This window comes from Anser cygnoides, chromosome 15, assembly GCF_040182565.1.
Source record: "Anser cygnoides isolate HZ-2024a breed goose chromosome 15, Taihu_goose_T2T_genome, whole genome shotgun sequence".
Taxonomy (NCBI): Eukaryota; Metazoa; Chordata; class Aves; order Anseriformes; family Anatidae; genus Anser; species Anser cygnoides.
The window spans coordinates 17,584,999-17,598,443 of NC_089887.1; the positions used below are offsets into that span (position 1 = coordinate 17,584,999).

The 13,445-nt window shown below is 37.1% G+C and overlaps 1 protein-coding gene across 8 annotated transcripts in view; it reads left to right on the forward strand.

Annotated features, from left to right (window-relative positions):
• Positions 1 to 13,445, forward strand: part of CLEC16A (C-type lectin domain containing 16A) — an 85,101-nt gene that overhangs the window by 30,295 nt on the left and 41,361 nt on the right. For all 8 annotated transcript variants that reach the window (XR_010825181.1, XR_010825182.1, XR_010825183.1 and 5 more), the window contains exons 13-18: positions 3,327 to 3,449; positions 5,084 to 5,193; positions 5,664 to 5,708; positions 6,913 to 6,963; positions 9,158 to 9,286; positions 12,981 to 13,101. Coding sequence is in view for 5 of the 8 variants with exons in the window: in XM_066977968.1 (XP_066834069.1) it covers positions 3,327 to 3,449; positions 5,084 to 5,193; positions 5,664 to 5,708; positions 6,913 to 6,963; positions 9,158 to 9,286; positions 12,981 to 13,101 (579 nt within the window). In the remaining 3 variants the exon portion in view is untranslated. The remainder of the gene's footprint in view (positions 1 to 3,326; positions 3,450 to 5,083; positions 5,194 to 5,663; positions 5,709 to 6,912; positions 6,964 to 9,157; positions 9,287 to 12,980; positions 13,102 to 13,445) is intronic.

Consider the following 13,445-nt stretch of genomic DNA (forward strand, 5'->3'; position numbering starts at 1 on the left):
TCAACAACCTCTTCATCCAGTGTGCACAATGTCTTAACAAGACATAATTGATTGAAGGCTCAAGGAGATTTTACAAGTTGAGTTGTGTTATGGCATAGAACACTGGCATTCTGCAAATCTCCTATGGATTCTGGACTGTTGTAAAAACTAGCAAAACTGTGTTACAAGTGTAGTTCGTTATAATTCATATTGCTTAAGAATATGTAGCCTTTTCCAAGGGATGATTATGGCTAACTTTTTTTTTTTTGGAACCACTGTTCCAATAAATTGAGCAAAAGAACATCATGTTTGGTAGCAAGCTTAAAGGAAGGATTTTTTTTCTCATTTCAAGGCACCTCTCAAGGTCAACTACAGTGGAGATAAGGGTTGAGGAACGAGAACTCATGGTGTAAATAGCTAAGCTGAATCCTTCCTATTCTCCTTTCATTTTTTCTGGTAATGAAGGAATAACTCTCTGAAATTATTTGCAGTTCAGGGATAATTTCAGGGTTTTGACAGACTATTATGACAAAAGCTGGTAATGCAACTAATATCACCAAAGATAGCACAACAGTCTTGTCATGGTCTAGCCTACTGACTTGCACCTCTCTGATTCCCTGCCCATCAACAAACGAATCCTGCAACCAGTACACTTTCTTAGGAAAATGTTCTGCCCCTGAGGGACTTTTGGGTATCACTGTGCTAGAAAATCCCCGTTTCAAAGATGGATTCTCTTCTGTTGTGATTCTGTAGCTGAAACTGTGATTAGCCAAAATCAGTAGTTATAACTGTGCAGCTTCAGAGTGTCCCCAGAAGTCTTTGTGTCATAAGGGAGTAAGGCTGTATTCAAGGGTGATATTTCTTGAGAATTATTCTATTTCAGACTATAAAATAACAGATCCTTCAGGCCACTGTATTTGCTTTCAGCATAATTAAACTCAGTCTTCAAGATCCTGTTCCCAGGAAAAAAAAATCTATCCTCTCATCTCAAAGATTATTTGCTTACATCTATAGTGTTGCTGTAAACAGTGAGGAATGCAGCAAATGCTGCGTCTTGCTGCCTAGTTTCAGCAATCTCTTATGCTGTTTATTTTTCACTAAATTTCTAGGGTTACCAAGAGAAATACAACAGGCAGTGAAATACCTACCTTTTACAGGCTAAGAGTTTCCAGCCCTAAAACTGCAGATACCTCTTATATATTTAAGGGGTTAAAATCTACACTTCATTCTTTGGTGGTCACATCAACTGTCTCTAAGTGAAAAATTCCTTAGGCTGTACTCACTGGTTTTCCTTGTCAACAATTTACATTACTCTGTTGCTCTTTGGAAGTTATTTCCCCTTACCCCATCCTCGCCCTTAGATCTTAGGTGCTAGACAGATAATAACATCCAATTTTGGTCTTCTCTGTCTTCCGCTGACTGATTTCTCTTGTGCCATGTAATAGATACGAGGGCTACAGAATCAGTGTCTCTGCATCTTGAAGAGGAGGAGGTTTTATAAGTTGTTGATTTCTAGTGTTTGTTTGGTGCAAGAGCTCAATGTTGTTCTTGACAAGCTCAGGAACTTCTGCAGATCTAAACCAGAATTCTTAGATTTCTAAACCAGATTTAGTGTCAGTCTTGGAAGGTGCCTCCGGATTGAGGTACAGCAAATGTTTATATCTGAATTCAGCAGAACGCAAGAATCTGCCTGCCTGCAGTCTTTCCCAAGATATGGGCCAGGGATCATTTTCTTTATAAAGAGGCTTGAAGGTTTCTCTCCAAAAACGGAGTGACAGAGTTGTTTTCTCAGTTTCAGGAAATGATAAATCTCTAGGAGTCGCCTATCTAGGATCTGTCTAGATATTCACTGTCTGTCTGACAGACAGTAAATGCTCTAGTGAGCACTTGAATCAGCTCAAACAGTTGATGAACTAGAAAGTTGGGATGACTTCTGGTGATTGAACGTAACACAGGGTTGTCCTTTCTACACCAAAGGAAAGTGACTTGCAGATTTTCAGTATCCTGGCTGTTTCAGATATGTTTTTGATTCTCTTGTTGGTCACTTTGAACTTCACCACCATCATGTCCCACCCACCCCCCATCCTTCTCATTCTGGCACTCTATGAAGACTATAAGAGGACATGTTTAAAAAAAAAAAAAAAAGAGAAAAATCAGAATTGTCCTAGCTCAATGAAAACTCTGCTTTCAGGCCTTGCTTCTAAAGGAGCACCTTTCTCAGTCTCTGTCACTAAATGTAGAGACCCTTCTGTGGCTTTTGACTGGGGCGTTTCCATTTTGACACTGAATCTATGTTTTGGTCCATGTTCTTGAATGGGTTTAATGAATATGTGCGTGTTTCTCACCAGCAAGAAATACCCACATGAACAGGAAGAAAGAATCCCAAGAGGAATGCATATATAGCTAAATAGATTCTTTGCAAATTGCATCTGAGAGTTATTTTTATCCCAAATGGAGCCCTTCATGTATGTTGCTAGAGCATGTGCAGTATTTCAGGAATGCAGAATTCTGCATCCCTGGCAGGCAGACAACCAAATGAAAGATGCTGATAGAATACCAATTTTTTCACTGTGATTTCAGTTTGGCCGATTTGTTGAGTTGCTCAGTCCTGCTTCATTCTTGCATTGTGTCATCATAGTCTCCTTAATGTGTTTCTGCTGGGCAATGATGACATCCCTCTGTGAGAGCTTAGTTTGCTTATAGATAATCTGTAAGAAATGTTATTTAAAAGGACCTTTACTTTTCGGAAGGAAAACTGTAGTTCTTTAAGCTGTTAGATTTTTGTAAACACTAACATTCTGCTGATTGCCCTCATTCCTTAAATGCTTTCGCTTTCCCTCTCTTTCTTCAGTATCAGTGATAGAAGACCTAGTGTAAACTAAAAGTTCAGGGTTAGAAGAAACTATAAACCACAATAAAGTCATCTTCTGTTTTATAGGGATCTTTATTACCATTCCTTAAAACAAGAACAAGGAGTTCCTGAGCAATCCATGACTATCTTTTACTTTATGAGGTCTTATCAGTAACCAGTCTATTCTGAGAAATAACCTTGCTTGCTTTTTTTCTATTAAACGGGAATAGTTTGAGGAAGGATGAGTTTGGATGTCACTAACCATTTTGGGATTGGAGCGTCTTCACCCATTAGGCTTTTTCTAAGGCTCTTAGTTCAGTGGTCCACAAATGTGTTTAGTCTTTGTTCTTCCTTTTCCTTGTGATAACTAAGCAAGTTGGTTTTGAGTTTCTTTGTATCACTAATTACACTATTCCAAGAAAACTGTTGCAGTTTATTAAATACTTACCTTGAGGTATAGTCCTGTTTTCTAACTAACCTCCCTTCCCTACAAAAGGAATTGACCCAGTCAAGTTGGAGAGAATTCAACTTCCTGCACAACATGCTGAAGAGAGAAATTCGTATAATCATGTACTTGCAGAAGGGCTCATCAGGATAATGAATTATGCTGCACAACCAGGTATCACGTTTACAATATTTTTTTAACAAGCTGAAATGTTTGCAAACTTAAAAAATAAAATAAAATTAAAATAAAAAGCAGCTACTTAGCTGCCTGTGTATGAGGAGAAAATCTGTTTAACATGCTCTTTGTTGAACAATAAGTAAATAAGGGCTGTGAAAAACAAATACAACTTTTTCCTCAGTTGCTGAGCAACCTGAATAGTCGTTTTTATGCTCAGGACTTCACAAGGGTCTGCCTTAATTTTCCCACTTTCTGCTTTTTTTGAATAAACAAAACATTGAGCAAGGAATGGTGAGATGTCTAGTAACTGCAGCTTAATGTAGGATTTCATTCTGAAAACTTGATGTATGGCACCTTTGCTTGTAACAGTAGTTCCAGTGAAGGAGTAGTCTTCAAAAATATATTCAAGAAATAACTGATGTCCTTTGTTTATAGGTGTCATTTGTTTCTGGAGGTGTTAGCAAATTTTCCCATGCTCTTCTTTTAATCACAGATTGTATTTTCAGTTCTGAATTGTTTTGCAGAAAATGTTTTTTTTCCTTAACTTCAACTTCTTTGTAAAATGAGGGTAGAAGGCTCAGTGTCTTATTCCATAGAAACACAACTTTTGTTCAAGCCACAGCTCCTCTCCCCTGCACTTCCCCTGCTAAAACTTTAAATGAGTGGAACTGGTTTCCCCTGAAACTGACTCACGGTCAAGTTCCTGATTGTCTGCAGAATAAAATCTAATGCTTATTTGACTTGCAAGACTGATCTACAGAATATTAGCTATCTAGCAGATGTGCTAGATACAGATTAAATGGTGTATATACAAATAATTGCCCACCAAACTACTCTCTCACTTGGCAAGCTGGGGAGAAAAATATGGTCAAGGTAAGGACAGTGAGATCACTCACTAATTACCATCATGGGGAAAACAGACATGGCTCGGGGAAGATTAATTTATTGCCAGTACATAACAGAGTAAGGCAGTAAGAACTAAAATTAAAAAAATAAAATGATACCACCTCCTCCCATTCCTTTCCAGGCTCCACTTCACTGCTGATTCTTCTGCCTCCTCCCCCATGAACAGCACAGAGGGGACTGGGAATGGGGCTTGTGATCAGTCCTTAACGCTCGGTCTCTGCTGCTCCTTCACCCTTACTCTTCCCCTGCTCTAGTGTGGGGTCCCTCCCATGGGATACCGTCCTTCCTGAACTGATTGTACACGGGCCCTTCTCAGGGGCTGCAGTTCTTCAGGAACTGCTCCAACATGGCTCAGTTGCGTGGGTTGTGCTGAAATCCTTTGGACTTAAGGAAAAGCTATACTTTACTAGAATGCTGTATACAAAACCTCATTTCGTCTCGTAACTTTATCCGTGCCAATCATCCATGATTCTTCCCTCATTTTAGTGTAATTCAATCTGTGCTTCCAGTTAATTAAGATGTTGGTTTCAGTGGCTTTTCTGATGATGTTCATCTTTATTGCCACCTTGTTGCATAGTTTTGTTTTAAAATTTCTTACTAATTACTCCTCCAGTTCTCTTTTTATAGCCATCTACATTGTATGTCAGCATCAGCACCCATTTTTCTCAGGCAGGGTGTGTATGACAGATGCTACTGTTTTGTATATTGAAATTCTCTTTTCATAGATGGAAAAATCCGTTTGGCAACTTTAGAACTTGGCTGTCTGTTGCTGAAGCAGCTTGTGTTTTCTAAAAATGGCAGCATCATAAAAGACGTTCACCTTGCATGCCTTGAGGTTAGTACTTTCCTTTCAGATACCACTTCCAGCATTACTTGTCTTTGAGTCTTGTATAGTTGCACAAATATTTCGTTTTTGATTGCAATAAGCATATGAAATTTTAACATATTCCTATTGGCGATTCTGTGCAGTGAAAGTAAAGAATCAATAGCCCCCTATTCAGTTCTCAGCTTTGCTGTTTTCTTGATAATTACTTCTACTTGAAAAGTTAATTTCATTTTTTCTGAAACTTGTATGTCAATGTCTCAGCAGTGTAAAGGGAATTACTTTTGAAACAAACAAGCTCAGCTAAGCTGTATTTTTGTAAGTGCAAGAACAGTGCTAGATCAAATTCTGGGCTGAAGGCTATGAAATGGGAATATTAATAGATAGTCTCTATACAAAGTTTTGGGTGCGTTTTCTTTAAATACGACTTTGAGTAAAGAGTATATTTACTCCCTGAAACACAGTTATTTTTTCTTTTCTAGGGTGCAAGGGAAGAAAGTGTTCATCTCCTTCGTCGTTTCTATAAGGTATATACATGAAGTGCTATTAAAATTTGTTACATGTGGAATTAAAAGAAATTCCGTAGCCCATTGTCAGTGCTCAAGGCAGCACTTGTTTAAGATGGGAACTACATGTTTATTGCAGGGAAGAAGGTGTTTGGAGGATTCCTCTCTTTCCTTGCCTTTCAATACCCCACTGATGTACTTCATAAAAAGGATGCGAGAAGTCCCGTAGAGTTTGCATTGGAGGTCAAATGAGTAGATGTGCTTTTTGTTGCAACTGCTATATAGCTCATGGAACAGAGCCACATTATTAGAAAGTTTCTGGAACTTTGTTATTGACGTTAATATGGAAGGTGGTTCTTTTTGGCATTACTTTTTGTTTGTCTTGTCTAAATGATGACATAAAACTTTACTTAATCTTTTTTTATTTGAGACCTCTGCAGCTTTTTGCTTTTTTTAATGTTGTAAACAATGAGAGAAATAAAATACTTAGCCCTAGACATGAACTTCTACATAAGGAGCAGTAAATCTGTAACAGGTTTCGAGTGTCTAAAATATCTTCCAATTTTTGTTAAGTTCTTGTGAAGAAGAAGGTGCAGGGTTATTTTTAACTTAGGAAAAAAAGGTAATTTGTGGTGGGTTGACCTTGGCCTGCTGCTGGACACCCACCCAGCTGCTCACGCACTGCCCCTCCTCAACATGGCAGGGAGATGAGAAGATGGCAAAACAGTCTTGTGGGTGGAAGTAAAGACAGGGAGGTTGTTTGCCAATTACTGTCATGGGCAAAACAGATTTGACTTGGGGAAAATTAATTAATTGCTAATTAACAAAGATTTGGATAATGTGAAACAAAGACAAACTGAAACAACACCTTCCACCACATCTCCCTCTTTTCCCAAGCTTGACTTCACTTCTTCCTTCCCAGCTCTTCTACATCCCACCTTCTCTCCTGGGCAGGATTTTGCCCTGATCTGTTTTGTAGAGGCACCCCCAGTGTCACTGACTGGCTCCGCTGCCCCGTGTGGTGGGGCTGTCAGAGCTACATGGTGCTGGCTGTGTCCAGCACTGGACAGCCCCGGCCTCTCCTCACAGAGGCCACCCCTGCTGCCCACACCTTGCCACCTACAACCAATGCACACTTAAACAAAAGCAAACATGGGTACTTAACCATATTCATGGATTCATGATATGTCCATGTTCCTTTTTTATTTTTATTTTTTATTGAAAGGGAGAAGAAATTTTTCTGGATATGTTTGAAGATGAATACCGGAGTATGACGGTAAGTGACACCCTTCTCAGCCCCCTGAAGTCTTCCAAACCAGTAACATAGGAGCAAGAGCAAGTACTCACTGAAAACTACTTGAATACACTGATATCCTTATATCTAGGAGTAGAATAGCAATTGTCTTTGCCTCTATGAGAAGTTTTCTTATACTTCCATAAATCATTTATGAAATTCCACAGCCCCTTAATTTATTTATTTCATAATTTCTGAAAGCCAGTATACAAAAACTACTTGATCCAGGGATTGAGACATTTAATTCATTTTTTTTCCAGTTATTAAAGTGATGAAAATCGTCCTATGTCTATTTGAAACCGTACAAGTTTTGAGTGGTGCTGCCTTACTTATTAGTGGAGAACTGGGGGCCTTTGTCCCGTCAAGGAGATGTACTGCCAGCACTACACAACAGCTTGTGGGGCACTGTCATGGAATTTTTTAACAGATTGCTAGCCTTAATCTCAGTTAATACTTAATCTATAAATGCTTTTTAAAAATAATTAACTGTTTAAATTGTTAGGTTAGTGTTTGGGTAAAAATCGAATTGTCAGGTGCAGGCATCCTTTTTTCTAGCTGTTGTGCAGGGGTTGCATTAGCATCTTTTCTTTTTTGAAAAAGAGCAATCTACAGTTTGCATATTGCAACAAATATTTTAATATGGGAAGCACCTTGCAGTATCTTTCAAACTCAAATAATAGAACTGTTTAATCAATATCTAATTCTTTAGTAGTTAAGTACTGATGTGCTTCTAGTGTGAAAACTGCCACCGCAATTTGCACTGTTTTCATGTCACAAGTTCAATATGCGTGTAGGTTTTCCTGTTGTATGTGTGTGTCTATTTCTGAGACTGCAGATTTTTTTTCATTTACTCTAAAAGATGGAGCTTCACCTTGGAAGTTTAACTCTGTTTGCCTTAAAGCATATTTATTTGTCTAGCTAGCAAAGAATGTGCTCTGCTAATTTAAGCAGTGATTTAACGCTGAAGTAGTCTTACTAGATGAGGTATGTAAATAACATGGTGCGGAGCTTCTATGAGGCAGAAGTGTATTTGGTCTATCTGAATGACAAAGAAGTGAAAAAACGTTGTTCCTTCAGTAACAACTGTAGATGACGGTTTACGGGAGCAAGTAAGCTGAACACGGTAGTCCTTTGTATTTTGGTTTTCAATGATTTTTTACCCACATTCTTCATCTTTATGAAGTAAAATGCTGTTTAAAACAATGTATGCAGACATGAGAATGGCATTATAAATAGAAATTTCACTTTTGTGCTCTCATTTGTCATCTATTTAGATTTCTGTATTTTTCTACAAATTATTTTGTTAATCCAGCATTTTTGACACTGAAAATGATGGTTCTGAGATCAGAAGGATTGGCTAGAGACTATTTTTGAGCTTGTATTTTTTGCAGAGCAGCAGTTCAAGACTGCTGTAAAAATTCTGGATTTTATTTTAGTCTGCTTCTTTCATGGTATGTGACCATGGCAAAGTGAGCAGGAACGCTTCCAGTTACTGTTGGCTGTTTTAGAATGCCCACGTGACTGCACTTCTGCACAGAATATTTTACAAGCTATGGGAAGGGGTTTTATGTTTATTTTAGTCATTCCAGCTGATTTTCTGGCAAAAACCTTATGTCTCCTGTGTGTAATAGACCTTAGATGAAATTGTCCAAAACTACAGAAGGATAAGATGTTTCAAACATCATTTAATCAAGCAAATAAGCAACCATGTAAGGGAGAGACTGTTAGTGGCACGACGTAAGGAAATGCCTAGTCTGCAAGTTACTGCATCGTTAGAGACTAGAGATTTTTTTTTTTCTTTCTGGGGAGAAGAAGATACGAGAAACTTTTTTCTTGTGATTGAAGTAGTTATAAATTTGAGTCACAGCTTCAGTCACAGAAATCAAACATGACAGACTTTGCTTTTTAGTACTCATGAAATGGCTTTTCTACTCTAATCTTTCAGGTTTTTTTTTGCTGTGGTTTTTCAATATGGAAATTTTAACAGTGTTAAGGAACAATGAGCAAATATAAAATAGAAATTGCATGTAAAGAGCTTAAAACAACATGGATGGTATCAAATTCTCAGAACTCTGACCCCTTCCTCTCAATGTATGCAGTCATGGGTAGTATTTAAAAGTAAAGATGCAAACTTTCATTGTTCTGTATAATAATCAATGTTAAAATATTTTTATAGATTAAACCCATGAATGTAGAGTACTTGATGATGGATGCCTCCATTTTGTTGCCTCCAACGGGGACACCACTGACTGGTATAGATTTTGTGAAAAGATTGCCTTGTGGAGATGTGGAAAGAACACGAAGAGTAAGTAAGGCTTTTTTTCTTTCATTAATGACAGTTTAATGCCAAAGGCTTTGAAGAATTCTACAAATACAAATGTTTTTCCTTGAAAGCTGCTTGGTTGGAAGCTTCATCCATAAAATCATAAAAGCTTAATGACAGATCCCTGTAGAACATATAATAATTACCTGTCCCAGTGGAGAAACCTGTTCTCTACTTTCTCGCTTCTAATTACCTCAATATGTTCTTGTGCTGTGATTTTCATTTTTTCAGTGAAGAAATGTACATAAAAGACTTTTGATGGCATGCTTTAATACATTATCCATTTTCTTTCATTATCTGGTATCTCAGTCTTTGATTGTATTCCTACAGTAAGAATCTCCACAGGAAGGTTGGTTTGCTTTGTATTGTTTGTGTTTCTTGACATAGCAAAACATAATTCTATTCAGGAGTGTTCATCTTCCAAAGCAATTCAGGATGGAGATTTTGAGTGAGATAGTAAAATCCTTTTTTGACTGACAATTTTTGGAGGTTATACTGACATGAATAGCCACTTTGGTATCTACTTTCTTGGGATAATCAGTTCTTGACCTGTACAACTATTATTATCACAGGAACTTTTTGATAAAGTACAGTGAATTATCTTCAAAAGTATTGTTCTTAGAAAGCAAAAATGCTTCCTAGAATACTATCTCTGAAGCATTAAACAGAATGGTGTCTAGAAACACTTTCTGAAGGAAACTGCTCCGTATTTTTATGTATTAAGAAAGAAACGCTTCAATTACAGGAAATTCAGAAATAAATACAAATATCCCTATAATTTAGAGATAGAAATGTCTTTTTAATCAGCAGAAACGCCTAGAGTGTGCTGTCTTTTCTTGTCAGTACTCCTTCCTCTGATCACATTGCTCTAGAACTTTTAAAATTTCTTAGAATTCCTATGCCACAGTTTCTTCCTTCTGGCTAAGCTTTGCTCCTAGGCTGAATTGCAGTGACAATATTCTGAACTTCTGGAGCATCTTGTGACATTCCTGCTTATGCTTAAGCTGCTGGAAGTTTTGCTGGCAGTTTCAAATGGATAATGGCTTGATTCTGAGTGTCCTGTGGCATGATACTAAAAAAAAAAAAAAAAAAAAAATTATAAAGCTTTATTTTGCTAGCAAGTGAAGAAATTTCGTTCTGTGATTGTATCACAAGCTCTTGGTTTAGAGATCAGATCTTTTTAAATTTTCACTTCTTTTACAATAGAAAGTTCCTGTAAGTGACTTTTTCATTTTAACATTTTTAGGAGGAACTCTCAGAAATCAGATTTCTCTCAAGAATTGTCAAAATCCAACTAGCTAGCCCTTTAGATGTAAAACATGAAAATTACCAGAAATTCATGATCTGCTTTCTGAAATCAGTTACTGTTGCCTGATGAAGCATTCTTTCCAAAAACAGATACTCTTTTTGAATTGTTGATATTCCAGTTACTAATAATTGGCTGCATTTCTTGCTTCTGACTATAGTCCTGTAGATGGTACTGTCATCTAGACAGTCACCAGCCACCTAGACCAATGCAAGTGCATTTATATGCCTATTTGGGAAGTAATGAACAGTATGGGTCTTGAACTCTGCATCTTGGAGTACGTAGCAAGCAAATACTTTGAGAAAGGCTTTTAACAATAGCATCTGAGAATGCTGTTTCATGGGAATGTAATGAAATATTGGTAGGTCTGTCTGTGCATTGGTGCTTTTTTTGCATATGGTATGCATATTTAAATGAAGGAATCGACACAAAGTATACCTTATTACAGGTAGTTCTTTAAAGTAGATAGCCTTTTATAGTTGTTTCTACTTGATCCAGAAAGCAGAAGTTGGTTGAAAAAAAGTTGTAGTCCATGGGACTGCTCTGCTGCTACATTGAGATCTAATAAAGTGTTACAGTAAGTCACTGATCTCCTGCTTTCTGGTTTATATTGATACTGTTAGCAAACTGAGGGCTATCAGTGTTGTGGGAGTCACAGTGTAGTTACCTTTTCATCTGACATTCTTGAATTCTTGTTTTTTCTTGCAAGGGCTAATTTCCTGCTCTTGTATTCTGCAGTAAATATGTTTTGAGATGAGTGATAACAGGTTTACAGGGAATGCATGCAAGGAAAATTAACACTAGGGAGGAAAGAGGGTTGAGGGAAAGGAAGTGGAAGGCTGAGTGATGGTTTCCCTTTGAATTTAAAAAAAAAAAACAAAAAAACAACTGTTGACTATGACTCTGGGGTTAACAAAAATGCAAGGATGGTGCAGTTTGGAATATAGAAGCTTTTGGTCTCAGTACCATGAATTAGTCTTGAAGCATCTGGTAGTAAAACTATTTTAAATTAATCCTATTTAATTTCAGTAAGTTCACGGTTTCCTTGAGTGCAATCTCCCAAAATGGGAGAGATTGTTTTCCATTACAAACTGTCCTCTGTTACAAACTGACTCTGCTCTTATTCATAAGGTAGTGTTGATTAATTTTGGTTTGATAGCCTTGACAGTCTTTGCCCCAAGTAATCACATTCCTGCATAGATTTCAACAGCACATCAAATTTGTCTGCTCTGGTGTGAAATCATGGAAGTCAGATATATGATTTCCCTCTCTTTGTCCCTGTTCTGCCAGAAGTTTCTGAAAGCACCAGTGTGAAGAATGGCCAAATGTATTTCTGGTTCACAAGACCAGTAGTTGTGTTGCATTTAAAAATACAGAGAGGTGAAGGGTTTTCCCTTAAAGCATTTTAGACTGTGCTTCCTAATGCTTCCTGCAAGCTGGGAGTTCCCAGGCATTGCAGCTGTTCGTGAATTCAGTGCTTTTACTGTAAGACAGCAGTCACTTTACACTATGCCACAGGTTTCCTATGTAGGAAGCTAATTTTTAAAAAATGAAAAAGGTGCCACCAAACCCCTGTAGTATTAAAAAGGGATTTTTCATTTGCTATACAGAAAATATAGTTCTTGTAGCAGAACAGGTTATAAATGGTGCCTTTCAGAATGTGGCTAATAAAGTGGTGATTGTTCTTTGCCACTTTATCTAATCTTTAAATACCTTATGTCATTAATTTCTGAATCAAAACAAGACTATCAATTTCACAGAGCAGCTGTTGAAAGCTCCTTAGATGCAGCTTTCAGTATGCTTTGCCCTGTTGTAGACCTTTTGGGAACATAAATGAAGGTCTCTGAGAATGTTCTCTTAGATGTGGTTAGTGTTGATGAACACAGAAAAATTAAAACTAGTGAATCCCCACTGTTTCCTCTCAAATTTGTAGACATAGTAATTCTTCTTACTAACTCTAGTTATTCTACTGTTTAAAATTCAAAATGTGAGAGTCTGTGAAGGTTGATTTAGTTGTCTGTAGAATACAGGTCATGTAAATAAAATCAGTCTCAAAATGCCAATTTAAAAAGACGATTTTTTTAGTATTCATTTAAATGTCTCTTGTAAGCATTTGCCTGTCGGTCACTGTGTGTATAAGTGTGCCAGTGGGATAAAAGCTCGGCTGCTTCTACTTCAGTGAAAATAAAGTGCTTCAACTTCTCTGTATCTTTAACAAACTTTTAAATTACGTTGTTTTCTTAATTTAAAAAGATATACTGCATGACAACAAATTTAAGGGTTGTAAAAGTGAGTGTTTTTGTAAGATTGTGCTAAAATATGTACTACTGAGTGCAGTAATGCTTTATTATTCTTTTTTAATTTCTCAAGGCAATTAGAGTTTTCTTTATGCTCCGTTCATTATCACTGCACTTGCGAGATGAGCCAGAAACTCAGTTACCACTGACAAGGGAGGAAGATCTGATAAAGACAGATGATGTTCTTGACCTGAGTAAGTTGTCCCCCAATTTCCCAAATATTCTATGGCATAGAAAAACTGCTGGCTTTTTTTTTTTTTTGCACTAAGTTAAAAACCATCAATCATTAATCTTGGTTATGTAATTGACTACGATGGATGATTGCATTATGTTTATCTTCTGCTGGTTTTGGAACACTTTTTGTAGTTTTATTTTTGCATTGTTTGTTTTGTTTTTAAAGAGACTGTTAATATTTAAACCCTGGGTTACTTATTATCACATAAGGGATTTGGAGTAAGTCATCTGACATCCTTGTGCAAATACTAGTTTTCTAAATGAACTAATACTACAAGGATTTTCTTCTGTTCTGCTTTCACCT